Source organism: Perognathus longimembris, chromosome 20, assembly GCF_023159225.1.
Source record: "Perognathus longimembris pacificus isolate PPM17 chromosome 20, ASM2315922v1, whole genome shotgun sequence".
NCBI classification, from domain to species: Eukaryota; Metazoa; Chordata; class Mammalia; order Rodentia; family Heteromyidae; genus Perognathus; species Perognathus longimembris.
In genome coordinates, this window is record NC_063180.1 from 16,086,288 (window position 1) to 16,110,981 (window position 24,694).

At 45.0% G+C, this 24,694-nt stretch overlaps 1 protein-coding gene across 4 annotated transcripts in view; it reads left to right on the forward strand.

Annotated features, from left to right (window-relative positions):
- Positions 1-24,694, forward strand: part of Garre1 (granule associated Rac and RHOG effector 1) — a 67,160-nt gene that overhangs the window by 33,021 nt on the left and 9,445 nt on the right. For 3 of the 4 annotated variants that reach the window (XM_048329757.1, XM_048329756.1, XM_048329758.1), the window contains exons 3-12: positions 2,438-2,647; positions 4,266-4,406; positions 4,632-4,727; positions 4,828-4,989; positions 6,749-6,907; positions 10,288-10,385; positions 18,314-18,439; positions 21,340-22,373; positions 23,050-23,215; positions 23,892-24,029. In XM_048329757.1, the coding sequence (XP_048185714.1) occupies positions 2,438-2,647; positions 4,266-4,406; positions 4,632-4,727; positions 4,828-4,989; positions 6,749-6,907; positions 10,288-10,385; positions 18,314-18,439; positions 21,340-22,373; positions 23,050-23,215; positions 23,892-24,029 (2,330 nt within the window). The remainder of the gene's footprint in view (positions 1-2,437; positions 2,648-4,265; positions 4,407-4,631; positions 4,728-4,827; positions 4,990-6,748; positions 6,908-10,287; positions 10,386-18,313; positions 18,440-21,339; positions 22,374-23,049; positions 23,216-23,891; positions 24,030-24,694) is intronic. The other variant, XM_048329759.1, reaches the window with a different exon arrangement.

Sequence of the window (24,694 nt, forward strand, 5' to 3'; positions counted from 1 at the left end):
GGACCTTGTTTCTTCTCTATCTGCACCATCCTTGGGCTTTGTGCTTTGTTCATATTAGGCATTGGCATGTGATGAATTTGTTGCAAGAACAAGTGACTCCTTTTTATTGGTCAGAGCAAATGTGTGCCTGCCATCCTCACTGTCCTTCCCTTCCTCCCTTTGTCCTACAGCCTGCCACATGGCTCAGGTGAGGGGTGGGGAGAAGGAGCTATGTCCCTGAGGACCCAGCTCTACCCCTCCCCTCCACCAAGCCACTGAAAGTTGGGATTCTCTGGTGTGCCTGGTCTGTCTGTGCTACCTGCCTTTAGCTGCATCTAATTCTTCACACACTACTGCAGGTAATAGGGCATACTGGCTGGAGGCATAGGGCCTTAGACAATTTCATACCTTTCTGTGTATCTCAGTGTTAACTGTCCGTAAACCCTTTAGGGTTGTTCCCAGGACATGTGAAATCATGAGCATAAATCAGGCATAACCAATTAAAGCTGGCTGCTATTATAGTCCACACTGAATAGTTGCTGTCAGTTATGTCTCAGGGTTCCTAGGTCTGCTGCCTCTGTGTCCCTCACCCTGCCCAGTCAGAGCTCAGATCATTGATGGGGAAGAGCTCTGGGGAAGTGAGAGTAGAAACCCAGAATGTTTCTGTGGGCGTTCAGTCTGTGATGATAGATGTTCACTGCAGAGAAAAGATACTTTATCCGCCCCCCCGTCTTTTTTTTTGGGGGGGTGGTCGATAGTAGGGCTTGAACTTAGGACCCGAGTGCTGTCCCGAGTGCTCAAGGCTAGCACTCTACCACTTTTGAGTCACAGCACCACTGCTGGTTTTCATGTAGTTGATTGGAGCTAAGAGTCTTCATGGGCTTTTCTGTCCCAGACTGGCTTTGAACTGCCACCCTCAGATCTCCGCCTCCTGAGTAGTTTAGTATTACAGCTGTGAGCCACCAGTGCCTGACTCCTCTCTCTCTTTTCTTCATTTTGCTACTAGTACTGGGACCTGAACTCAGGGCTTGAGCGTCATCCCTGAGCTTTGTTGCTCAAGGCTGGTATTCTCCTACTTGAGCCGTACTTCCACCTTTGGCTTTTTGGTGGCTCATTGGAGATGATTTGGGGGACTCATTAGACTTTTCTGCCCATGCTGGCATAAACTTCTATCCTCAGATCTCAGCCTCCTAAAGTTGCTAGGATTACAGGCATAAGCCACTGGTGCCTGGCTCATCATAGCTTATTTTATGTAGTTCATAATAGGTAGTATTTTAATGTGTTTGTATGGCTATACTATATGTGTTTATATTACATATTATACTTGGTATTGTGTGCATAGATTACTGGTGGCTCATACTTGTAATCCTAGCTACTCAGGAGGCTGATCTCCAGAGAATCACTGTTTGAAGCAGTGTGGTCAGAAAGATCCCAGAGACTCCCATTTCCAAAATAACCAGCAAGGAAGTGAAGCTGTGGTTCAAGTTGTATAGTATTAGCCTTAAGCAGAAAAGCTCTTGAGTTCAAGCCCCGGGACAAGCAGAAAAGCAACAGCAAAATAGCCAGCAAAAAAGCTTGGGGCATACATGGCTCAAGTGGTGAAATGCTAGCTGAGTTTAACTCTACTACTGGCAAAAAGGAAAAAAAAATAGAACATACTGAAGAATTTCCTTCTTGGACTCCTAACCAACCAACTACTCACCTGTATCAGGTTAGAGGATTTTACTATACTGATGAATGGAGTTATCTACTATGTTTTGTTGACTCACAGAAAACTGATTTGTCAGCTTTGGTTTGAAGGACCAGAAATATGATATACTATGTTACTGACCACCTTAACACTAAAATAACCGGTGTCTTTGGATTCCATTTCTAATGGAATGTTGCCTACAAGTCAAACCAACCTTTGCAGATTTTTCATCATATGGCTATCACCTTCCCTGTTGAATACTTTGTGGATTATGGATTATTCTGGTTCAGCATTGAGCTCAAGGACAACCCAAGGTTGGTGCAAGTCGAAGTCCAGATGAGGGCTGTAGAGAGCAGAAGTATAGCTGTGGAGTGTGGAGTTGGGACACCCATATTTCTGGGGGCTTGCTATTGGGTTGAAATGTTCGATTTCAAGACATCTGGCAACTAGGCCCAACAAGATTGAAAGATCCTGCTAGTGTCTGATTTCACCATTCTGAGATTGTTGATAGGTCAGAATTTGTAGCTGGAGAGACAGGAAACCATATGAGACTCATATCTCCAGTGAACCACCAGTAAAGCCAGAAGTAGAGATATGGCTCAAGTGGTAGAGCACCAGCCTTGGCAATAAAAGCTAAGGGACAGTATCCAGGCCCTGAGTTCAAGCCCCAGTATTAGTGTGTGTGCGCACACACACACACAGAGAAAAGAATTTGCGCTAACCCATTCGCAATCTGCAACCTGAAATCCTCCTCTCTTGTTCTTGCAGGTGCTGGGGCGATGTTTCTTGACAGTAGTACAAGTTCATTTCCAGTTTTTGACTCACGCATTGCAGAAGGTCCAGCCCGTGGCTCACTCTTGTTTTGCTGAGGTGGTTGTACCAGAGAAAAAGAACAGTAGCAGTGGTAGCAGCTTGTCTGGCATGGGCCACACTCCTGAACTGGAGGAAGCTGTGCGATCCTGGCGGGGGGCTGCTGAGGTAACTGGGCTTTGAGAGATTGGGCCCTGCGTTCAAATGAAAGGCTAAAGGGGACCTTTGCCTCTTGGTTCTCAGAAGAGCCATTTTCTTCAGAAAACCAAGTACCAGGAGTCAAGTACCAGTGACTCACATCTGTAATCCCAGCTATTCAGGAGGCTAAAATAGTAGGATTATGGTTTGAAGCCAGCCAAGCTGACAAATCCTTGAGTTGGTTTTTGTTGTTGTTGTTTTGGTTTGGTTTGGTTTTGGTTTTTTTGGCCAGTCCTAGGACTTAAACTCTGGTCCTGGGCACTGTCTCTGAGTTTCTTTTTGCTCAAGGCTCTGTCACTTGAGCCACAGTGCCACTTCCAGCTTTTTCTGGTGGTTAATTGGAGATAATATTTTCACTGCTTTCCTGGCCAGGCTGGCTTCAAACTGCAATCCTTAGATCTCATCCTCCTGAGAAGCTAGGATTGCAAGCATGAGTCACCAGCACCTGGCTTTCCTGAGATTTTTGCCTCCAATTCACTACCCCAAAGTGGAAAGTAAGGTATGACTCAAATGGTAGAGTACTATCCTTGAGGGGAAAAAACTAAAGGAGAGCATTCAGTCCCCAATGTCAAGCCTCAGTACCAGCCAAAAGATAAAATTGAAGGAAACATAGGTTTGAAACTCTTTACTATTTTGTTCATTCAGGCGGCAGTGTTTCTGTGAATGCTTGCTTTGTGCCAGGCACAAAGATGCCAACCTGTGCCACAACTTGCTGGGAGAAAGCTTAGAAAAACAGGGTGTCTAGGGTGTGGTGGAAATGTACAGAGCCCAGAGGAAAGGCCCTCCTTGTGCATGGGAGTGGTACAAGAAAGCATCTCTGAAAATGATCAGGGGCAGGCTGACACCTGAATTAGGAAAGACAGGGTGTAGCTGGCCAAGGAGCAAGGAAGTGCTCAGCTAGCCAGGCAGCTAGGTAGGCCAGCAGGAGAGTGTGGTAGACGTTGAGATGGCAGACCTCCAGCCATATCTACACTAGCATGAAAGCTCAATGAGCATAGAGAATTATATGGAGTTTTGTTATTGTTGTTGTTGTCAGTTGTGGGGCTTGAGCTCAGGGCCTGGGCTCTGTCCCTGAGCTCTTTTGCTCAGGCTAGTACTCTACCACTTTGAGCCACAGCTCTACTTTCAGCTTTTGAGTGGTTAATTGGAGATAAAAGGGGACATTTTTGCCCAGGTTGGCTTCAGACTGCAATCCTATGATCTCAGCCTCCTGAGTAGCTAGGATTAGAGGCGTGAGCCACCAGTGCCCAGCTTTGGAGTTTTTTGTTGTTGTATTGTTATATTTTTTAATACTAGTAATGGAGCTTGAACTCTGGATCTGGGTGCTGCCTTGAGCTTTTTTGCTCAAGACTAGCATTCTACCACTTGAGTCTTAGTTCCACGTCCAGCTTTTTGGTGGCTCATTGGAGATAGAATCTCACAAAACTTTCTTACTCACGTTGTCCTCAAATCATGAACCATGATCCTTAGCCTTAGCCTTCTGACCAGCTAGGATTACACTTGTGAGCCACTGACTGTTGTTACTCTTTTAACTTCACTGGTACCTGTAGCATTCTTCTTTACCTGTTCACCACTGTTTATGTCACAGGCCACATCTAGACTGAGAGAAAGGGGCTGTGATGGCCGCCTGGCAGGAATTGAAGTCCAGCAGCTCTTTTGTTCCCAGAGTGCAGCCATTCCCGAGCATCAGCTGAAAGAACTGAACGTTAAAATCGACAGCGCTTTGCAGGTGAGGTTTTTTTAAGCCTGGCATATGAGTAGTAGGAAGTGGTATAACGGAAGAAAGAAATTCAAGTAGTGATGGTGGGCCAGTTGGAAATGTAATAAAATAGTGACTTATTAGCCTCAAGCCTTTTAATAACTGTAGAAAATTTTAATTACCATTTTGAGTGGACTTTATCTTATTCTAACTGGCTGTGTCTAATCTTGATTCTTAAAAATACTTCCTTTGCAGGCCTATAAGATAGCTCTGGAAAGTCTAGGCCACTGTGAATACGCAATGAAAGCTGGCTTCCACCTGAACCCAAAGGCGATTGAGGCGAGTTTGCAGGTGCGCTTTTCTGTCAGGTAGCTCCGGGAGCTGTGGGAGGTGATGGCCCCAGCACATGTGGACCAAGCATGCCTCACCTCCTCTCTTCTCCCTTCTGTAGGGCTGCTGCAGCGAGGTAGAAGCCCAGCAAACAGGCCGGAGGCAGACTCCCCCGCAGCCCATGCAGTGTGAGCTTCCCACTGTCCCCGTGCAGATAGGACCACACTTCCTGAAGGGAGTCTCCTTTAACGAGTCAGCTGCGGACAATCTGAAGCTGAAGACGGTAGTTTTCCATGGGTTTCCAGTAACGGGCATAAACTTGGGAGCACTCAAGGGGAACCTATGGGCTTGTGAAGAGTATAGAATAAAAAACAGGAGGTCTTACCTTGGCTAGACACCAGTGACTCATATCTATAATCCTGGCAACTCAAGAGGCTGAGGTCTGAGGGTTGCAGTTCAAAACCAGCCCAGGCAGAAAAGTCCCTATGTCTCTTATCTCCAGTTAACCACCAGAAAACTGGAAATAGAACTGTGGCTCCAAGTGGTAGAGTGCTACTCATGAGTACAAAAGCTCAGGAACAGCACCCAGGCTCTGAATTCAAGTCCCACTATTCTCACACACACACAAATGGCATCAACAGAAGAAGCTGCAGTCCTTATCAGCATAGTGATATTTAAAGGCAGACATCACTAGAAACCTGTTTTGTGGGATTAGAGTTTGAACCCAGGACCTCACACATGCAAGACAAATGGTCTACCACTGAGCCACAACCCAAGCACTATAATGACATTTTTTTAAATGAAATATTTGCTAAGAAAGTCTTATTCAGGGCTGGGAATGTGGCTTAGTGGTAGAGTGCTTGCCTAGCATGCATGAAGACCTGGGTTCCATTTCTCAGTACCACATACACAGAAAAAGCCGGAAGTGGTGCTATGGCTCAAGTGGTGGAGTGCTAGCCTTGAGCAAAAGAAGCTCAGGGACAGTGCCCAAGCCCCCTGACTTCAAGCCCCAGGACTGGCAAAAAAAAAAAAAGCCTACTCAAATATTTAACCTAAGGGGTTTGAAAGTAAATATAGTGTATGATCGTTTTCACTGGACTTTGAGAATTGAGAGAAAATCTTACATTGATATATACTAATAGCTGTTTTGCAGCATGGAGTCAGCCATCATGCCATGTACTGTCTCATTTAATGTTGCCCTGTCAGGTGTGACTATACCCCTTCCGCCATTTGGCAGACAGGGAACCAAGGCCTAAGGAAGTTGTAGAACTGGAGGCTGACCTCCTGCAGGCTTATTCCCAGATCTTATGTACCTGACCACTTACTTGATCATCCAAAATGAGAGTTGATGGGTTCTTTTGTTTTAGTGGCAGTCCTGGGGCTTGAACTCAGTCCTAGACAGCATGGTATTCCTAAGCTTTTTTGCTCAAGGGTAGTGCTCTTCCTCCTGAGACACAACTCCACTTCCAGCTTTTTTTTTTCTTTTTTTTTTTTTTTTTGGTACTTAATTGGAAATAAGTCACATAGACTTTCCTGCCCAGTCTGGCTTCTAACCATGATCCTCAAATCTCAGCCTCCAGAATAGATAGGATTGCAGATACCACCACCAGTGCCTGGCTTAACAGTTGAGGATTTGACTAGTATTTTATTTTTATTGGATGATTTTGTTTCTTTATTTGGGAGGATTCAGAATTTCCAAATTTCTTGACTGATTTGCTAAAGAGATAATATGTAATGCTGTTTATGCTATTAGAGAAATCATGGTGACACACGCCTATAACCCTAGCACATAGGAGGCCAAAGCAGAAAGAGCATGCGTTCCAGGCCAACCTCGGCTATATAGTGTTGATGCGTTTTAAGTCATATTTATATACTAAAGCATGTGTTTCCATATCTAGCCATTTTCTCTGGGATTGACTGATAATAATTAAGGAATTCAAATGTCATTATTTGCATATGTTTAAAATGCTTTTATCGCTTAGATGTTAGAATTCTACCTGTCCTTGTCTTGAAATATGAATGCTTTCCTCGTTCACCTGCAGCACACAATGTTACAGCTGATCAAGGAAGCGGGCTGCTACAATGGAATCACAACCAGGGACGATTTTCCTGTCACAGAAGTGCTGAACCAGGTGTGCCCATCCACATGGCGGGGTGCCTGTAAGACGGCTGTGCAGCTGCTGTTCGGCCAGGCAGGACTGGTGAGTGAATAGGATGGGCAAGGGAGAGAGCAGAGACATCTTGATCATGTGCCAATGTGATGCTGCACATGAGTGATAATACTGAATGACTTTCTGAGTTCTCCAGTACTAAAGAATGTAGACTAACCAGCTGCCTGTGGCTCACACCTATAATCCTAGCTACTCTGGAGGCTGAGATCTAAGGATCACGGTTCAAAGCTAGCCCTGGCAGGAAAGTCCATGAGACTCTTCAGTGAAACAACAGAAAACTGGAAGTGGTGCTGTGGCTCAAAGTGGTAGATAGTGCCCAGGCTGAGAGTTCAAGCTCCACAACCAACCAAGAAAAAAAAATGCCTGACTCCTGAATGTCTTCCAGCTACCCAGATTTGGCAAACTGCCTCCTGTCTGAGGCCTTGGCCCTTGGGCCTCCTCTTACCTGGAAGTTCTCTTGTCTCTGATGGTCCTGTGGCTTGGTCCTCTCCGTCTGGTGTCAGCTTATTTCAGATTTCCCCTGGCCCTGCTGCTATAAGCAACGTCCCCCTCCAGTCACTGTATCCCAACCCTGCCTATCTCCATCCTAGCAATAAAATGACAGCATCACCTCAAATACAGTGCTATGGTCTCACCTTTCAGAGAAAAAGGAAAGCCTTTTGCTCAGGTGGGTCAGGAGATCAGCATCTGGAATTACTATTTACTGTTTTCTGTGTCATCACTGACCCATATCACCCTGTATACTTGATTCCACAACTAGATTGGGGAAACAAAAACAAAAACAACTCCTTAGTGTCTTCCCTGTAGTTTTTTTTTGGGGGGAGGGGGGTTGGGGCTTGAACTGAGGGCCTGGCACTCTCATCTAGCTTTTTGGCTCAAAGCTGCCACTCTATCACTTGACCCACATCTCCATTTCCAGTTGTTTGATGGTTAATTGGAGATAAGTGTCTCTCCAATTTGTCTCATTTTGCTAGCTTCAAACCAAGATCGGATCTCAGCCTCCTGAGTACTAGGATTACAAAGGCATGAGCTACTGGCACACATGAAAAGAGCAATTAGGGGATACTTGTCTTTCACTTCTTGCAGATAAAGGTTCAAGACCATGTTGTCTTCCAGAAAGCCAGGTAGGGGCTGGTCCACAGAGATGAGCTGTTTTCTCAGCATAGGACTCACAAGAGAACCAATAAAAAGTGCTCTGATGACCTAGAAAAGGATCCATTACTGAGACTGGGAGACTTAGTGGTAGCGTACTTGGCTAGCATTCATGAAGCCCTGGGTTCCATTCCTCAGTACCACATAAACAGAAAAGGCTGGAAGTGGTGCTGTGGCTCAAGTGGTAGAATGCTAGCCTTGAGCAAAAGAAGCTCAGGGACAGTGCCTAGAACTGACAAAAGGAAAAGAAAAAAGCATCCACTACTGCCAGGTGCTGGTAGCTCACTCCTGTCATCCTAGCTACTCAGGAGGCAGAGAGATCTGAGAATCAGGGCTTGAAGCCAGTTCAGGCAGGAAAGTCTGTAAGACTCTTATCTCCAATTAACCACCAGAAAACCAAAAGTAGAGTTGTGACTCACAGTGGTAGAGTGCTAGCCTTGATTGAAAGAGCTTAGGGACAGTGCCTAGGCCCTGAGTTTAAGCCCCATGGTGGACCAAATAAGAAAAAAAAAAAAAACAGACTGATTTGTAATCTTCAAGACTGGTAGAACCATGGTAGTATATTTAAAAAAAAAAAAGTACAAATAAGTCAGAAGGACACATAGGCTATTTTGAGGAAACATGGTTCCAAGTTTAAAAAAAAAACAACAAAAAACAAAAAAAGTCCCATCCTGTTCAAAGCCCAGAAACTTCCTAGTCCCTTATCACCTGATTGCAGGACACCTTTGTGTTTGGCTGACAAAGGACCTTTAGAGTTGGGTTCTGGGGGCAAGAGGAGAGAGGAAACACCTGTGGTCCCAACAAAGACTGTTCTTGGACAGGAAGTCTTTCCGAGGGAGCAGCTGCAGGAGCTGTTTACAGCACTGGAAATGGATACCATTAGAGGTAGAATTTGAGATGGTGATAAACAGCTCTGCACAGCTTGACCCCCTCCTGAAATATCATGGATTTGTTTTTAAAGTCCTTTATCCTTCTTTTCTTTCTTTTTTTTTTTTTTTTTTTTTTTTGCCAGTCCTGGGGCTTGAACTCTGGTCCTAAGCACTGTCCCTGGCTTCTTTTGCTCAAGGCCAGCACTCTACCACTTGAGCCACAGCACCACTTCTTGCTTTTTCTGTGTGTGTGGTGCTGAGAAATGGAACCCAGGGCTTTCTGCATGCTAAGCAAGCACTCTACCACTAAGCCACTTTCCTAGCCCTATCCTTGTTTCCTTGAAATACTTTTTTTTTGTGGTAATGATTGTTTGGGTTTAAGTCTTTATTGTTGATGTTTAGAGACAGCCACATAACCAGCCACATAGCCATGGTTGCATTAAAATTTAGAATTTTTCTGCCTCTGTCTTCAGAGAGCTGGGATTACAGGCATGTGCCACCATATCCAGCTTGGAATTCTTTTAGTTATTAGAAAATACAGGCATCACTTTGTCAGACTCCTTAGATACATGGGTTACTATGTTTGCACAGTATTAAAACATACCTCCAGGGAGCTAGGAGTATGGTGCAAGGGGGTAATTCACTGCTTAGCAAGCTCAAGGCCCTGAGTTCAAATCCCATTACTGTCCAAAAAAATCTTTCCTCCAAATAAGAGGAGATCATTGAAGAGTGGTTACTTCTTTGTCCTGAAGTTGTTCTGTTTTGAATAGGTCAGGATAAGGTCATTATCTGAACTCAGGATCTGGTACTATCCCTGAACTTTTGTGCTCAACATTCTACCACTTGAACCCACAGCTCCATCCACTTCTGGCTTTTGGGTGGTTCATTGGAGATAAGAGTCCCATGAATTTTCTTGCCTGGGCTGGCTCTGAACCATGATCCTCGGATCTCAGCCTCCTGAGTAGCTAGGATTACAGCAGAGCCGCCAGAGTTCAGCTTATTCAGTCATCTTTTTTTACATAGCTGTTGTCTTCTTGGTCTCAGAATAGATGTCCTGCCAAAGAATGGTTCTTAGAAATACTCAGCATTGAATACTCTTTCTTTGGTTATCTTTGTAATTCTTTTTTTTTTTTTTTTTGGCCAGTCCTGGACCTTGCAAGGACTCAGGGCCTGAGCGCTGTCCTTGACTTCTTTTTCTCAAGGCTAGCATTCTGCCACTTGAGCCACTTCTGGCCATTTTCTGTATATGTGGTGCTGGGGAATTGAACCCAGGACCTCATGTATACAAGGCAAGCACTCTTGCCACTAGGCCATATCCCCAGCCCATCTTTGTAATTCTTTAAATGCCCTCCCTCTAAAACCTGGTGGTTGTTTCTGTTTCTCTCTTAGGTTGTAGTTGACACCGCACAGATTGAAAATAAAGAAGCCTACGCCCCCCAGATCAGTTTAGAAGGCTCCAGAATCGTGGTTCAAGTCCCATCCACATGGTAACTTGACTCTTAACATTAACATAAGGCTTAGCACTGTGGAAGTTAGCACATCTTTGAAATGACTGCTGTGTTTTGAAAAACTCACATGCTACCTGACACACAGTTCTTAATTCCATGTTCGATGTTTTTAATCATTGTTGTATAATGACTTATATCTTGCTTGTTGCTTTGTGATAAATAAGCCAAGATGTCTGAAAAAGAACCTCATTGACTGCAGTGTACCTAACATGTTGATCCTCATAATGAGCAATGCTATCTTCACTCAGCCTCCAGCTTTTTTTTTTTTTTTTTTTTTTTTTTTTTTTGGCCAGTCGTGGGCCTTGGACTCAGGGCCTGAGCACTGTCCCTGGCTTCTTCCTGCTCAAGGCTAGCACTCTGCCACTTGAGCCACAGCGCCGCTTCTGGCCGTTTTCTGTATATGTGGTGCTGGGGAATCGAACCTAGGGCCTCGTGTATCCGAGGCAGGCACTCTTGCCACTAGGCTATATCCCCAGCCCAGCCTCCAGCTTTTTAACCTAGTAGATCTTTTTCAGTCACCCATAACGTCTCTAAAGCTGAGGAGAGAATGCAAAAGTCCTTCTCTTTGTTCTAGTTGGAACCTTGATCTTGAGCTCAGTGTCATTGCAAATCTGGGGAAAACTAGAGCCCTTTTTACCTATTTAATTATATTTGTAATACTTCAAAGAGATAAAAGATTGTTTTTAATTTATAGTTTAAAGGAAAAAAAAGCAGGCTCCTACAAATGAGTTAAAAAACCAGGAAAGGGGCCAGCTGCAGGTGGCTTATGTCTGTAATCCTCGTGCTCAGTAGGCTGAGATCTGAGGACTGCAGCTCATAGCCAGCCTGGGAGGGAAAGTTGGTGAAATTCTTCAAATAACCATCAGAAAATTCAGAAGGGGAGCTGTGGCTCCAGCATTAAACAGAAAAAAACTAAGAGACAGTACTGGAACAAAAGAAAGCATATGATGCCATTTTGCCCACAACGGTAATTGTAACAGTATTGAATATTATAATAATAGGAGTTTGGGCTAGACTTCAGAAGCAGACAAGAGGTATATTGAGTGGAGAATGAGTCTCACGGGCTTCTTGGAGGCCAATGAGAATGTCAGAGCCTAAAATAAGGGTGTGACTTCAGCATTTCCACTTTTGGCCACTCATCCTTGCAGGGGGCATATAGATTCCACTCTGAGGTTCTGAATCAGTTTTAGTAATAGCCAGTGTCTTCCAGTATATCATATTAATCTTAATATTGTAATCTGAGTGAATACTTAACCATAGAGAAAATATTATATCACCTAAGTAGAAAGAAATATGGATATTAAGGACACACAGGTACTGGTGGTGCCTCTGTGGATCTAAGTAGTTCTTATAAATAGACCAAACCCAGCTAAGTCTCTCTTAGCTTTTTCACTCAAAGTTGGTAGTCTATCACTTGAGCCACACTTGCATTTCCAATTTTTATTGATACTTATTTAATTGGAGATAAGAGTCTCATAGACTTTCTTGCCCAGGCTGACTTTGAACCTTGATCTTCAGATCTTAGCCTTCTGAGTAGCTGGGCTTACAGGTAGGTTGAAGCCACCAGTGCTCAGTTCTCTCTTTATTTTTGAAATTTGAGAGCACATAACAGATTCAAGGCAGCTGAAAATACTTAAAACCAGCTGAGCACTAGTGACTCATGCCTGCTATCCTAGCTATTCAGGAGGCTGAGATCTGAGGATCAAGGCTTAAAGCCAGCCAGGACAGTAATGTCCATGAGACGCAGCTCCAATTAACCACTAGAAAACCAGAAGTGGAGCTGTGGCTCAAAGTGTGTGTGTGTGTGCGTGTACTTGTACAGATAAGATCAGGATGTTTTTAACACTTCAATTTCCTTCTAAAAACCCTCCCTGAGCTGGCACAGGTGGCTCTCTCCTGTAATCTTAACTACTCAGGAGACTGAGATATGAGGATCACTCTTCAAAATCAGGAAAGTCCATGCAACTCTTATCTCCAATTAACCATCAGAAAACTGAAAGTGGCGCTGTGGCTCAAGTGGTAGAGCACTAGCCTTGAGCTGAAGATTTCAGAGACAGTGTCCAGGCCCACAATTTATGCCCCATAACCTATTAAATACATACATACATACATACGTACATACAAAAAGTAACCCTCCCTGTGTAGCTGACTTTGTAATTTGCAGAACCTCCAGGGAAAAAATTCAGACTTTAGAACTTTACAGACGCTCCCTCTGCTGGCTGCCTTTGGTAACTGAGCAGATTTTTCAAGCTTTTCCCTTTGAAATTAAAGACAGAATGTCTTGTCAGCAATGCTTGGGACTCTTTTTTTTTCTTTTTTTTTTTATTGTCAAGATGATGTACAGAGGGGTTATAGTTACATACTTAAGGTAGTGAATACATATACATTTCTTTTTTTTTTTTTTTTTTTTTTTTTGGCCAGTCCTGGGGTTTGGGATTCGGGGTCTGAGCACTGTCCCTGGCTTCTTTTTGCTCAAGGCTAGCACTCTGCCACTTGAGCCATAGCGCTGCTTCTGGCCGTTTTCTATGTATGTGGTGCTGGGGAATCAAACCCAGGGCTTCATGTATACAAGGCAAGCACTCTTGCCACTAGGCCATATTCCCAGCCCCCAGCCCTACATTTCTTGTCATACTTGTTACTCCCTAATTTTTCTCCTGCCTTCCCTCCTTCAACCCACCCTCCCTTGCTTTCATCATTTAAAAAAAAAATCTTCCCCTTGATGGACATTGTCATTCTAGTCTACAATGCTTATGAACTCTATGATATTAACAATAAAAGAATTCCTTCCAGGTTGAGTGATATGTACATCTCTTTCCGTTTGCTTAGTGTAAACTGTTCCTTCTTTTTCTCTCATTTCTTCCCTCCTCCCCACTGCCCTTGAGTTGCTTAGTTTGCTTTCATCAGTGTCCACTGTAGCTGTTGGGCACCCCCACTACTGTATTTTTTTTCACCTGTTTTCCACTCATTCTCTGCCTTCCTCCCAACTTCCCTCAGATGTGCATGTGTATACACCATATGTGAGGTAAAGAATATAGGGTCCTCTAAATACTAGAAGACTAATTAAGAGGTCCTTTGCTTCCTTATGTCTTTGGAGTTCTTTTCACTCTGAATATTAATTTATGTGCATATGAATTAGTATTTGGGTTTTACTTTTGGGTGCCTTTCTCCCAAGACTGACCTTTTTTGGTCTCCCTGTGAATTGGTAGCTTGGGTCCTATTTTCTTTGTCATGTCTCTTCGTTATTTATTTCTAACACCCACATATCAGGGAGACCATGCACCGTTTGTCTTTCTGTTCTAGGCTTGTCTCTCTCAACATTATTTGTTCTAGTCCTGTCCATTTCCCTGTGAATCCATTATTTTATCATTTCTAATAGCTGTGTAGAATTTCGCTGTGTACAGGTACCACATTTTTTGGATGCATTCTTCTGTAGTGGGGCACCTGGGTTGTTTCCGTATCTTGGCTATTGTGAACTGTGCAGCGATGAACATGGCTGTGCAGGTGTCCTTGTAGTACCCTGTATCCTGTTGCTCAGGGTAGATGTCTAGGAGTGGTATGGCTTTGTCGAAGGGAAGGTCTATGTTTCGTTTTTTGAGGAACCTCTAGACTGCTCTTCAGAGTGGTTGCACTAGTTTACATCCCACCAGCAATGCAGCAGGGTTCCTCTTTCTCTGCATCTCCTCCAACATTTGTTGTTGCCTGAGTTCAGAGTATAGGCCATTCTGACTGGGGTAAGATGGTATCTCAGGGTTGTTTTTAATTGAGTTTCCTTTACTGCCAGGGATGTTGAATTCCTTTTTTTTTTTTTGGCCAGTCCTGGGGCTTGGACTCAGGGCCTGAGTACTGTCCCTGTCTTCTTTTTGCTCAAGGCTAGCACTCTGCCACTTGAGCCACAAAGAGACAGTCTCATACAAGAAGATCTTTATTGGGGGAAGGGTTAGCTGACCGGCCAGGAACAGCGCAGTACAGACTCAGTACAGACTTGGGAGCTGTAACTGTAACCCTGATCAGTTTTTAGGCTGGGCTTATAAAGGAAAAAATCACAACACAGGTGGTCAAGCAGACTATACAATCTTAGTACAGTAAGTGGTGACTTATCCAAACAGTTCGGGTAGTTTTGACATTTCTTGGAATCTGAGGTGCTTATGAAGACTGGCTGTTTTCCAACAGGAATGCAGTTACTGACGATAACACTTGAGTAACAAGCTAGTCAGTTGTTTTCAATTCTCAAGGGCAGGTGAGTTCTCAGTGAAATTTTTTTTTTTTTTTTGCCAGTCCTGGGGCTTGGACTCAGGGCCTGAGCACTGTCCCTGGCTTCTTCTTGCTCAAGGCTAGCACTCTGCCACTTGAGCCACAGCGCCACTTCTGGCCATTTTCTGTATATGTGGTGCTGGGGAATCGAACCCAGGGCCTCATGTATACGAGGCAAGCACTCTTGCCACTAAGCCATATCCCCAGCCCCTCTCAGTGAATTTAAGATGGAGTCAAGTCTTACTCTCCTCTACATTAACCCCTTACAGAATATTTCTTCATGTGTTTCTTTGCCATTTTTATTTCTTCTTCTGTGAAGTCTCTCTTTAGCTCCCTTGCCCGTTTAGTGATTGGTTTATTAGGTTTCAGAGGGATTTGTTTCTTGAGCTCCCTGTATATAATGGATGGCCTTTGCTGCTGGTGAAGATCTTTTCCCAATTGGTTGGCTGTCTTTCCAGTTTAGTAGCTATGTCTTTAGCTGTGCAGAAACTTTTTATTTTGATGTAGTCCCATTTATCGAGTCTCTCTCCAATCTATTGTGCCCCTGGGACTCTTATTCAGGAAGTCCCTGCCTGTGCCTATAAGTTCTAGTGTCTCTTCTACTCTGTCCTTCAGTAGATTCAGGGTTTCAGGTCTGATGTTGAGGTCTTTAATCCATTTTGAGTTGATATTAGTGCATGGTGACCGCCTTGGGTCTGCTTTGAGTTTTCTGCATGTGGCTACCCAGTTTTCCCAGTACCAGTAGTTGAAAGGGCTATGTTCTTTCCATTGTATGTCTTTGGCTCCTTTGTCAAATATCAGCAGACTTCAAGTATGTGGTCCTATTTCTGGGTCTTCTACCCTATTCCATTGATCTTCAGGTCTGTTTTTGTGCCAATACCAGGCTGTTTTTGTTATGATGGCTCTGTAATAAAGCTTGAAATCTGGCATTGTGATACCTCCTCACTGCTTCTTTTGTCTAGAGTTGCTTTTGCTATTCTAGGTCTTTTGTTGTTCCATATAAATTTTGGGATTGTTTTTTCTATTTCTGTAAAGAATGTCGTTGGAGGGGCTGGGAATATGGCCTAGTGGCAAGAGTGCTTGCCTTGTATACATGAAGCCCTGGGTTTGATTCCTCAGCACCCCATATATAGAAAAAGCCAGAACTGGCTCTATGGCTCAAGTGGCAGACTGCTAGCCTTGAGCAAAAAGAAGCCAGGGACAGTACTCAGGCCCTGAGTTCAAGGCCCGGGACTGGCAAAAAAAAAAAAAGAAGAATGTCGTTGGGATTTGGGTGGAGATTGCGTTGAATGTGTATATCATCTTTGGCAATATGGCCATTTTCATGATATTGATTCTACCTATCCATGAGCATGAAAGGTCTTTCCCTTTACTAGTGTCCTCTTGGATTTCTCTCTTTATATTTTTATTTTATTTATTTTTTATTTATTTATTTATTTTTTTGGCCAGTCCTGGGGCTTGGACTCAGGGCCTGAGCACTGTCCCTGGCTTCTTCTTTTCACTCAAGGCTAGCACTCTACCACTTGAGCCACAGTGCCACTTCTGGCCATTTTCTGTATATGTGGTGCTGGGGAATCGAACCCAGGGCCTCATGTATATGAGGCAGGCACTCTTGCCTCTAGGCCATATTCCCAGCCCTCTTTATATTTTTAGAGTTTTCACAAAATAGATCTTTTACATCTTTGTATATTTTATTTAGATATTTTTTTAGCTATTACAAATGTTGTTGTTTCCATGATTTCCTTTTCTGCTTGTATATTATTGTTGTACAGAAAGGCTGCTGATTTATGTGGATTAATTTTGTATCCTGCTACTTTGCCAAAATGGTTTATTAGTTTTAGAAGCTTTGTTTTTTTTTTTTTTTTTTTTTTTTTTTGGCCAGTCCTGGGCCTTGGACTCAGGGCCAGAGCACTGTCCCTGGCTTCTTCCCGCTCAAGGCTAGCACTCTGCCACTTGAGCCACAGCGCCGCTTCTGGCCGTTTTCTGTATATGTGGTGCTGGGGAATCGAACCTAGGGCCTCGTGTATCCGAGGCAGGCACTCTTGCCACTAGGCTATATCCCCAGCCCCAGTTTTAGAAGCTTTGGAGTGGAGTTTTTATGGGTCCTTCAAGTATAAGATCATGTCATCTGCAAATAGGGATAATTTGATTTCTTCCTTCCCTATATGGATCCCTTAAATGTCCTTTTTCTTGCCTTAGTGCTCTGGCTAGGGATTCCGAACTATATTGAATAGGAGTAGAAAGTGGGCATCCTTGTCTTGTTCCTGATTTTAGGGGAAATGGTTTTAGTTTTTCCCCATTTTATATGATATTAGCAGCTGGTCTGTGCTTGGGACTCTTTTAAGTGTCTCATATCCCAGATTTTTTTTGAATTTTGGAACATTTGCCTGGGTATGTGATGAGTACATAATCTTTGGAGTGGAATCTGAATCTAAACACAAAACTCACTTATGTCAAATATACCCCTTACACAGGTCGTCTAAATGTAAATTTTGTAAAGTAGTTTCAATACACATTAAGTTTGGACTATTAGCCTGTTTCATGAGGTCAGAGTGTACAATTTTCTTTTTCTTTTTCTTTTCTTTTTTTTTTTTTTTTTTTTGCCAGTCCTGGGGCTTGAACTCAGGGCCTGAGCACTGTCCTGGCTTCTTTTTGCTCAAGGCTAGCACTCTGCCACTTGAGCCGCAGCGCCACTTGTGGCCATTTTCTGTATATGTGGTGCTGGGGAATCGAACCTAGGGCTTCATGTATACGAAGCAAGTGCTCTTGCCACTAGGCCATATCCCCAGCCCAGAGTGTGGAATTTTCTACTTATTTTGTCACATTGCTGCTCAAAAAAAAATTGTAGTTCAAGTCAAGCCTGTACAAAAAGCAAGACCCTGTCTGAAAAAAATAAAGCTAATCAAGAGGCTGAGATATGAGGATCGCAGTTCAAAGCCAGAACAGGCAGGGAAGTCCATAAGACTCTTATCTCCTAATTCACCCCCAAAAACTTGAAAGTGGCGCTGTAGCTCAAATGGTAGAGCACCAGCCTTGAGCAAAGAAGTTAAGTAAGGTACAGTATCCAGGCCATGAGTTCAAGCCTCAGTACTGACACCAGAAAAAAAGAGGAGTCAGTCACCTAGAAGATTCCAAGATATTTAGGAGTTCTATATCAGAAACTGGAGTCTGACACCCAAGCACTCAAAGACTCGCAGCAAACTTCCTTTTAGCACTTAGGGAGTTAGTATTTCAGGAACTCTGTGTCAGGGACAAAAGGAAGACATGTATATCCAGATGGCACCACATAGCCATTCTGTTTTAACTCACACGAGATAATTAGCACTTCATTAGACAACAATTACAGGTTAGATCTTGTCCAAGGGTAGCCTACCGTAAGCATAGGATAGACTAGATTAAGCAATGACATTCTCTAGGTCAGGTACATATTAAATGTATACAATAGTCTCATCTTAGGAAGGATCTATTTGGGATCTCATTGTGATTTGAAGCACATCTGTATTTTGATGTCACAAGTTCCCAGGTGCTGTTTTTTCCTCTGCCTTTTGCAGAACAGTGAGTTGCAATGTTAGCATTTGCCCAAACTTAAAGTCTTTTCCATGAAGCTGCTCAGAACACCTTTGCAACCAAATTCATGCAGCCTGGTTTGTACCTAGGTGCCTGAAGGAAGACCCCGCTACCATGTCCCTGCTGCAGAGAAGCCTTGATCCTGAGAAGACCCTGGGCCTGGTGGATGTGCTCTACACAGCTGTACTGGACCTCAACCGCTGGAGAGCAGGCAGGTAGGTGCCCTGGCCAGTTTTGGCAGTTTTTCTATCCAGCTCATTTGCATTGTAAGCATACTGAATTGAGACCAAATTCTGTTTATGTGTGTTTATGTCACTGATAGTTGTAGTAGTAGTAGTGGTGGTGGTGGTGTATGTGCAAGTAGTCATGCAAAAGGACTTTGCAGTAATATTCTATTCTTTTTTTTTTTTTTTTTTAATTTTTTGGTGCTAGTCTTCGGGTATAAATTCAGGGCCTGGTCACTGTCCCTGAGCTTTTGTGCTCAAAGCTAGCAACCAATTGAGCCACACCTCTACTTCCAGCTTTTTTTGGTGGTTGATTAAGGATAGGAGTGTCACAGACTTTCCTGCCCAGGTTACCTTTGAACTATGAGCCTCAGATCTCAGCTTCCTTAGTTGCTACAATTATAGGCATAAGCCACTGGCTTGAGCAAAAAAGCTCAAGAACAGTAACCAGGCCCTGCGTTCAAGCCCCACAACTGATCTAAAAAAAAAAAACCCAAACCAGGGGCTGAGAATGTGGCCTAGTGGTAGAGTGCTTGCTTAGCATGCATGAAGCCTTGGGTTCAATTCCTTAGCACCACATAAACAGAAAAGGCTGGAAGTGACATTGTGGCTCAAGTGTAGAATGCTAGCTAGCCTTAAGCAAAAAGAAGCCAGGGTTAGTGCTCAGGCCCTAAGTCCAAGCCCCAAGACTGGCAAAAAAAAAAAAAAAAAAAAGAGTCAACCCCAAGCAGAAAAGGCCTTGAGACTTGAGACTCTTATCTCTAATTAGTCAGCAAAAATCCAGAAGTGAATTTGTGGCTCAAGTAGTAGACTGCCAGCCTTAAGTGAAAGAGCTAAGTGAGAACAAGAGGTCCTAAGTTCAAGCCCAGTACCAGCATACACAGTAAAATGGTGGTAGGGCCCTTAACCAGACTTTATGCTCTTTATGCTCTTATGAGGTAAGAGCAGAGGAATATTAAAATGTATTCATGGGGGCTGGGGATATGGCCTAGTGGCAAGAGTGCCTGCCTCGTATACATGAGGCCTTGGGTTCAATTCCCCAGAACCACATATACAGAAAATGGCCAGAAGTGGCGCTGTGGCTCAAGTGGCAGAGTGCTAGCCTTGAGCAAAAAGAAGCCAGGGACAGTGCTCAGGCCCAGAGTCCAAGCCCCAGGACAGGCCAAAAAAAAAAAAAAAAATGTATTCACATCCTCCATGAAATGAACTCATATCTGAAAGTAGCTGCTAGGGATGTGGCTCAGTGGTAGAGCATTTGCCTAGCATGCATAGGGCCTTGTGTCTCACCTCTCTGTCTCTCAGACAGACAGACAGACACACACACACACACACACACACACACACCCGTGAAAGCAGCTGACAGTATAGCTGTAAGATTGCTTCTTGCTGAATTGCTAATTTTAGAACTAGTAGAAACCTTAAACATCCTGCCACGATACCTCTTCTCCCTCCTACCACCACATGGCTAGAACTTCTGCAGGCTCACACTGTCACCACCTCTAGTCTCAACTCCTGCCTGTGTCCTTTCTTCCTTTCAGTTCAGGAAAAACATTTTTTCAGAAAACTTCATACAAGTGGCAACTATTCAGCCACCATGGTGCCATGTGGTGTGAACTTGTCCATTTGCCCTCTGCTGGGTGAACCTGCTTCTCCATCCTCACCCTCCAGCACAGACCCAACCCTGCCAGTGGCTTCCGCGCATCTATCCTGCTTTTCAGTCCTCTGCTGGGTTGACACCTAGGCCAGAAGCCAAATGTTGCCATTTTCATAGCCCCAGGTTAAGCTACCAGAGATTGAGTACACTAGCACCCCCTACTGTTCCTTTATACATGGACCCTTCCCTCTCTCCCTTTTTCTCTCCCTTTCTCTCTTCCTCTCTTCTTCCCTCCCTGTCTCCTCCATGTATGTGTGTGTCTTTTCCTTTTTTTTTTTTTAAAGTGGTTCTCGGATTTGAACTAAGGCCTCACACTTACTAGGCAGGCAGTCTACTACTTGAGCCATGCCTCCAGCTCTCCACTTTTGGGCAGTGCTCCAGGATCAAATCCAGGGCCTCAAAAATACTAGGCAGTCTGAGTCTTCCTTGTTTAAGAGATGCATTCAAGGGCTGGGAATATGGCCTAATGGCAAGAGTGCTTGCCTCGTTTACATGAAGCCCTGGGTTCGGATTCCTCAGCACCACATATATAGAAAAAGCCAGAAGTGGTGCTGTGGCTCAAGTGGCAGAGTGCTAGCCTTGAGCAAAAAGAAGCCAGGGACAGTGCTCAGACCCTGAATCCCAAACCCCAGGACTGGCCAAAAAAAAAAAAGAGAGAGAGAGATATGGATTCATTCTCCAGTTGTGTGTGTGTGTGTGTATGTGTATGTACACACACACACCTCAGTCCTGAGGCTTGAACTCAGGGCCTAGGCACTGTCCCTGAGTTTTTTTGCTCAAGGCTAGTGTTTGACACTTGGAAGCTCTACGTCCAGCTTTTTTTGGTAGTTAATTGGCTATAAGAGTCACAGACTAAGAGCTGGGAATATGGCTTAGTGGTAGAGTGCTTGCTTTGCATACATGAAGCCCTGGGTTCAATGCCTCAGCACCACATATATATATATCTCATATATATATATATATATATATATATATATATATATATATATATATATATAGAAGTGGTGCTGTGGCTCAAGTGGCAGAGCGCTAGGCTTGAGCAAAAAGAAGCCAGGGACAGTGCTCAGGCCCTGAGTTCAAGCCCCAGGGGGAAAAAAAAAGAGAGAGAGAGTCACAGACTCATGACTTCAGATCTCAGCCTCTTAAGTAGCTAGGATTATACATGTGAGCCACTGGTACCCAGGTCCCCTTGATAGTCTTTGTCTTTTTTTTTTTTTTTTTTTTCCTGTTTAAACAGGGAACAAGCTTTACCCTGCATACAGATCCAGCTCCAAAGAGAGGTCTGTGACTTTGGGAATCCAGCCGACCTACCTTCTGGAAATGGCACCAAATCTTCAGGCGGCCTGCAGAAGACCTTCTCCAAACTGACCTCCCGGTTCACCAAGAAAGCTTCCTGTTCTGGCTCGAGCAGTGGCACAAATTATTCCATCCCAAGCACCCCTTCCAAAAACATCTTTATAGCTGGCTGTTCAGAAGAGAAGGCCAAAATGCCTGGCAACATAGACACACGATTACAAAGCATTCTGAACATTGGCAGTTTCCCTAGAACCCCAGACCCTTCCCAGTCAGCTCAGAATTCCAGTAATCCAATGGCCAATGGTTTCCTCCTGGAGAGGCGGGAGAACTTGCTGCCCGGGGAAGATGGCAAGGATGAGAAGGGCATGAACTTACCAAGCGATCAGGAGATGCAGGAAGTGATCGACTTCCTCTCTGGCTTCAACATGGGCCAGTCACATCAGGGTTCCCCGTTAGTGACCAGGCGTAATTCTGCTGCCACAGCCTTGGTGACTGAGCAGAAGGCCGGAGTTTTGCAACCACAGCAGCCGTCACTGCCAGTGCCCCCTCCCCCACGCCCCCCCCAGGCTGGGGCCCACCCCCCTCTGACCTCCCAGCCAAGTCTGGTCCCTCAGCAGCAGTCTCCAAAGCAACAACCACCCCAGGTGCAGTACTACCAACACCTGCTCCAACCCATTGGACCACAGCAGCCCCCACCCCAGCCTCGGGCACCTGGGAAATGGGTCCATGGCTCCTCCCAGCAGCCGACACAGCCGGTGGGAGCAGGTCTGTCTCCTCTGGGCCAGTGGCCAGGCATATCTGACCTGAGTTCTGACTTGTACAGCCTGGGTCTAGTAAGCAGCTACATGGACAATGTGATGTCAGAGGTTCTGGGACAGAAGCCACAGGGACCTAGAAACAACACCTGGCCAAACCGGGACCAAAGCGATGGAGTCTTTGGAATGCTGGGAGAGATTCTGCCTTTTGACCCTGCAGGTACATGAGGCCTCCCTCTTCCTCACCCCATTTCAATGTAGGATGTCATCACTGAGGATTTCTTAGGGCATGTCTGCCACAGCCTTACTTAAAGTGAAATAATCCCCCTCATTTAAAGACTGTTTCACCCTGTCTAGAACCTTAGATAAAGCTGGTCTAACAGGCATGGGAAGGACTCATGAGAAGAGGCTGGTGGCAACTAGCTTTGCTTATGTTGGGTGTGTGTGTGCGTGTGCATGCACACACGTGTGCGCACTCTGGTACTGGGGCTTGTACTTGAGGCCCTGGCCCTGTCCTTAAGCTTTTTTGCTCCAAGTTGGTACTCTACTACTTACACCACAGCTCTATTTCTAGCATCTTTTTTGTGGTTAATTGGAGATAAGAGTCTCACAGACTTTCCTACCTGGGCTGGCTTTGAACTGCGATCCTCAGATCTCAGCCTCCTGAGTAGCTAGGATGATGGGCGTAAGTTGATGATAACTGTTCCTGATAGTCCCTGCTCACACCATCCCCCAACTTGAAACCTCAGTGCCAAAAACCTCATTTCCTCCTGCAGGGTATTGGCTGTAGCCAGCGACCAACTCTGGGGCATGTGTATGTGGCCACCCCATCCACAGAAAGAAACCAAGAGGCTGACTTGTCTACCACCCTTGTCTGTTCCTTTGTCTCAACATAGTGGGTTCAGATCCAGAGTTTGCTCGCTATGTGGCAGGAGTGAGCCAGGCAATGCAGCAGAAGCGGCATTCCCAGCATGGTCGCCGACCAGGCCACACCCGAGGCAACTGGCCCCCCATGGAGGACGCCCACCGGACCTGGCCTCTTCCAGAGTTCTTCACAGAAGGGTGAGCATAAGCCTAACAAGGGAGCCAAGTTCAGGGTCTGGATATCCTCTGTGGAGTCTGTGGGAAGGGGAGATGCATAAACGTTTGTGCACCGTGGTTGGCAGTTCAGTTCCAAATCCCCACTTGAGCCAATGGCAAGTGTTGACTCTTCAGGAGCTTGGAAAGGACTGCAAGTGGTGTGATCAGTCCCTGTGGACACACCACGCTACAAGCTCATGAGTTCAGTCACTCCTCTACCTAGATCAGCATCTTTTTTTGTTTGTCTATCATGGGGCTTGAACTTGGGGGCCTGGGCACTGTCCCTGAGCTCATTTTGCTCCAGGTTAGTGCTCTAGCATGTTGAGTCACAGCACTACTTCCAGCTTTTTCTGTGTGTGTGGCACTGAGGAATTGAACTTCAGGGCTTCATGCATACTAGCCAAGCACTCTACCACTAAGCCAGCTTCCCATCCGATATTAAAATTTATGTACAAACCAAAGGGTTCTTAGGACAATAAAAGATGCTACTTTTGAAAGAAAGGAGAAGGGAAAAAAAGCTTGGGTTCTGGAAGGTAGAGAGATGGGAGTCGACTGTTGAGTTATGAGATTGGTGGAGGGAGGGCAGGCTTGGGGCTGTGGGTCAGTGTCCCTCTGGTTGGCAGGGGGCCCAGGACCAGTTTCTCTCTTGGACTTTCAGGGATGGCCTGCACAGTGGCTGGTCAGGTGCTCAAGGAGACTCCGCCAGTTCCAGTGATGAGACATCTTCAGCCAACGGGGATAGCCTGTTCTCCATGTTTTCAGGGCCTGACCTCGTGGCTGCAGTCAAGCAGAGAAGGTAAGAAGAGATTTCTGAGCCACAAGGAAGAAAGGGCACATGAGAATGTGACCCATGGCTCACTCCTGGGAAAGCCAGGAGCCCAGCAGCCTATAAAGAGCATTTTCAGGAGGAATTAATTGTCCACAAGCTGAGCCAGCCTGGTCCTATCAGAGGCTTGTAGCACAGGAGACAGTGTTGGGGTTGGGTTTTTTTTATGAAAGAACCATTTCGTGGTAGCCAGAAACACAAGTGTAATAGACAAAGGAGGAATCAAGAGACAGGGTCTGTGGGCTGGGAATATGGCCTAGTGATTGCCTCACATACATGAAGCCCTGAGTTCAATTCCTCAGCACAACATTTATAGCAAAAGCCAGAAATGGCTCTGTGGCTCAAGTGGTAGAGTGCTAGCATTGAGGAAAAAGAAGCCAGGGACAGGGCTTAGGCCCTGAGTTCAAGCCCCAGCACTGGCAAAGAGAGAGAGAGAGACAGACATGGTCTGTGGGTGCTGGTCTGGGCTGTGCAGGGTGCAGTCTCTTCTGCCCAGGACTAGCACCAGGACAGCAGAGTAGTCACTGATAAGGCTTCCCAGCAGGCTCTGTAGTTCCTTGCAGGGGTCTCACCCCCTCAGACCCTCCTAACAGTACAGCATGTTCAGATGAAAATGACTATGATTAGAGGTGAGT